Raw genomic sequence first — 3,465 nt, 5'->3', positions numbered from 1 at the left:
CTGTCCCAGCAGACCACAGAAGGGCGCGGAGGTGCGGGTGCTACGGAAAAAGAGTAATTTAATCTTAGTTTGGTGAGTCAATCGCATGTTCCATCATTAATTTATAATGCATAAGTACAGTGTTTGTACATCCGAAATGTTTAACCCTCAACTTCAACCATAACGTCCAACGTGTGGCCGAAGGGGAAGCCACAGGGCGTACCTTTAGCACATGGAGCTGCTTTGAGGTCGCACTCGACACGGTGCCCCTCTCGACTCCCTGCTCGGGCCCCCCTGAGTTTAGGTCGGGGTCTGAAAGGAGCAGGGGTTAGTCAGGGAATTGAGGGGTGGATCTTCGAAAGCAGGGTTCACTCAAGAATCAGAGAAACAGCAGGCGGCAGCACAACACACCCGAGTGCGGCTCAGGGTCCACGTGCACACCCGGAAACACGCTCCACCTTCACCGCGCAGCCGCCCCGCAGCCGGAGAAGGTGGGGCGGGGTCAGCAAGGGGGTAGGAGGCGGGGCCGGAGAGCTACTTCACTCCCACTGCCTTGTGGGAATTGTAGTTCTGAGGCGAAACCAGGCTCACTCAGAGGTCAGTGGAAACTACATTTCCCGGTGAGGAAGCGGCTCCGGCAGGCCACGCAGGAAAGGATGTGTCGTATAGTCCACGGCCGGGTCCGGAGCCAAAGAGTGTTTGAAGCCGTAACAGGAGCGGACCTGGAAGGAGGAGGGTTGTTTTTTTCCCCCTGCCCCCATTTCTGCGCTTGGCGGCGGCTAGAGTACAAATAAGGGGGCGGTGCCGGCTCTCCTTCCCCTCGCACTTTACCTCCTCGTCCCCGACCGGTTCCTGTGTTAGGTTTTTCTAGGCCCTGCAGGTATTTGGGTCTTTGCGATTCACAGGTAACAACCTCTTTCTCGAGCAGGTGTCAGGGGCGCGCTCCTCTTTGGTTCGAGCCTCCATGCATCGGACCCGGAAACCCAACGTGTGCCTCCAGCTGAGCCGCCGGGCGCTGGGCTGCTTTTCACGCGACGCAGGCGTGGTGCAGAGGATGAACTTGAGCATCCTGCGGGTGCTAGTGTGCCAGGTGACAGCCTGCTGGCCGGGAGCAAAACAAAAGACAGTCTGCCATCCCTGGTCCCTCCTCCTGTTGGGTTGCAGGTTTTGCGCGCTAGGACCCCTGTTTAAGAGACTTGCATGTCGTAGGGAGGTGGGATATGTTCCCTGACCCTTGAACTTGGTGATTAGTAAAAAGCTATTAATACGGCTCTAGATGCTTTCAGAGTGCTCTTTAGAAACATGGGTGCTGAAACTTCATCTCGCATACTCTGGGCATATTGTCAAAAAGGCATCAGTCCTTGGAAAAAGAAATCATGCGTGAAGAGTGGAGGATCGGTGAAAGGGAAGACCAGCAAGGAGATAGATGGGTTGACATAGTGACTGAAAATAAGGGCTTGAGTTTGATGAAGATAGTGGGGATGGTAAAAGATAGGGCAAGGTTGTTCTAAGAGTCTTGTTCATAGGGTTACAGTGAATCGTAGTCGACTGGATGGCACCCAACAACAGATTCTTTGAGTTTTAAGTTCTTAGATTTCCCTCTTTAAAAATCTAAAAGTTTCCCAGCTTAAATCATAAACACAGTGTAAGAATTGAAAATACAGTAATGTTTTTAAAATCGCATTTATTATTTTGTCAGCTGCAAATTTAGCTATCCAATATAAAATTGGTGCATATTAAAGTAATTCTTTTCTAAATATGAATATATTGTGTTTTTCAGGAAAGTACTAAATTTAAGAATGTTTGGACAACTCATTCCAAATCACCTATAGCCTATGAGAGAGGAAGAATATATTTTGACAATTATCGGTGCTGTGTTAGCAGGTAACTTTATGGTGAATTTTTTAAATTTTATTCCAATTTTATCATAAATCTAAAGTTTTATAGAGCCACATACCTCTATTAATGCAAGTTCATTAATTCTGTGTTCTTATTATGTGCCATTGAGGTGAAACCAAATCATAGTTGACCCTACAGTGGGTTTTCAGAGACTGAAAATCCCCCAGGAGGGAATTAATTGCCTGTATTTCTTCCAGGAGTAGCTGGTGAATTTGAACTGCCAGTGCAGCTGCTTGTCCACTAAAATAGGAGAACTGCATAGTTCAAAACTACTGTTGAACTCCTCTCGTGGTTTTCTTATTTCAGTTAATGTACTTTTCCCCCTTCCAGAATTCCTATCTGGTTCTTTTTTAAAAATAATTTCAATCTATTTATTCTCTATTTGAGAAGAAATTTCCATGTAGCTCATAGGCAACAGATTTTAATTGAGCATTTAATTTTTGGGGGGTGGGGGGAATGAGAAAAATTTGTATGTAGAATTAGCCAGCTGGACTCAGTTTAGATGATCGCAATTTTGTTGGGAACATCCAAAGCATCATAGTCAGGAACAAGTCGAACCTAGGCCTTCTTCTCTCCATCAGGCCTAATCAAAGTGTTGACCATAGCCACATCAATTTCATAGAGCTTCTCTACAGCTTGTTTGATTTGGTGCTTGTTGGCCTTGACATCCACGATGAACACAAGTGTGTTGTTATCTTCTTCATGGTTGACTCAGTGGTCAGGGGAAACTTGATGATAGCATAGTGGTCAAGCTTGTTTCTCCTGGGGGCGCTCTTCCAGGGGTATTTGGGCTGCCTTCGAGTCTCAGCATCTTAGGCCGCTGGCAGGTGGGTGACGTATGGATCTTAATTTTTTTGTGGCTGTGGATGCCCTTCAGGACTGCCTTCTTGGCTTTTAATGCCTTTGCTTTGGTTTAAGTTTTGGGAGGGGCAGGGGCTTCCTTCTTCACTTTAGGTGCCATCTTCATAGAAAGGCTAATTAAGCATTTTTATAATGGCTATTTTGAAGTCTTTGTTAAATTCCATTTTATTTCTGATATATGGGTTAAGTGGCCCTGCTCCTTTTCATGTCTTACAATATTTTGTTGAAAATCCTACAGTCTTAAACTTCTGATGTTGCTCCCCAGCTTACACAGCCCTTTTCCTACTCATAGTAACCCTTGGGTGACGGGTTTTGGCAGGGCTGTCTTTGTTTCTCTGACACTCATTCTGCCAGACCATCTCATAGCAGATCATCCATTGAGTTTCCAAGGTTTTGAATCCCTAGGATAGTTCTTGCTTTTCTTTCGCCCAGGAGCCACTGGTCAATTTGAACTACCAGAGAGATACGTCTTTGAGTTAGCAGCACAACTTTCTTTAGACTGGAGCTCTCTTTTCAGACTGTATCCAGCCATTAATCTTCACAGTTTACCAGCTAATGATCTTACTACTTGTAACAACCTGAGGTATGAATAAATCCACAGCCTGATTTAATCAAAGGCAGGCAGTTCTAAAGAAATAATTTTTTTTAAAATATTTTTTTTTATTGGGAAAAACATATTGGGGGTACAAGGAGGTGAGGGTTGGGGGCAGAAGGGTAAGGATGGTC

General features: G+C 45.5%; 1 protein-coding gene across 2 annotated transcripts in view; it reads left to right on the top strand.

The window, feature by feature from the left end:
• Window positions 1-943: 943 nt before the first annotated feature.
• DCAF17 (DDB1 and CUL4 associated factor 17) overlaps window positions 944-3,465 on the top strand; it is a 57,734-nt gene continuing 55,212 nt past the window's right edge. For both annotated transcript variants that reach the window (XM_006878847.1, XM_006878846.1), the window contains exons 1-2: window positions 944-1,069; window positions 1,760-1,863. In XM_006878847.1, the coding sequence (XP_006878909.1) occupies window positions 944-1,069; window positions 1,760-1,863 (230 nt within the window). The remainder of the gene's footprint in view (window positions 1,070-1,759; window positions 1,864-3,465) is intronic.

Source organism: Elephantulus edwardii, unplaced genomic scaffold (assembly GCF_000299155.1).
Source record: "Elephantulus edwardii isolate Elephantulus edwardi_28Jun2011 unplaced genomic scaffold, EleEdw1.0 scaffold00001, whole genome shotgun sequence".
In the NCBI taxonomy this organism is placed as follows: Eukaryota; Metazoa; Chordata; class Mammalia; order Macroscelidea; family Macroscelididae; genus Elephantulus; species Elephantulus edwardii.
This window is presented reverse-complemented; position numbering and strand designations above follow the sequence as displayed.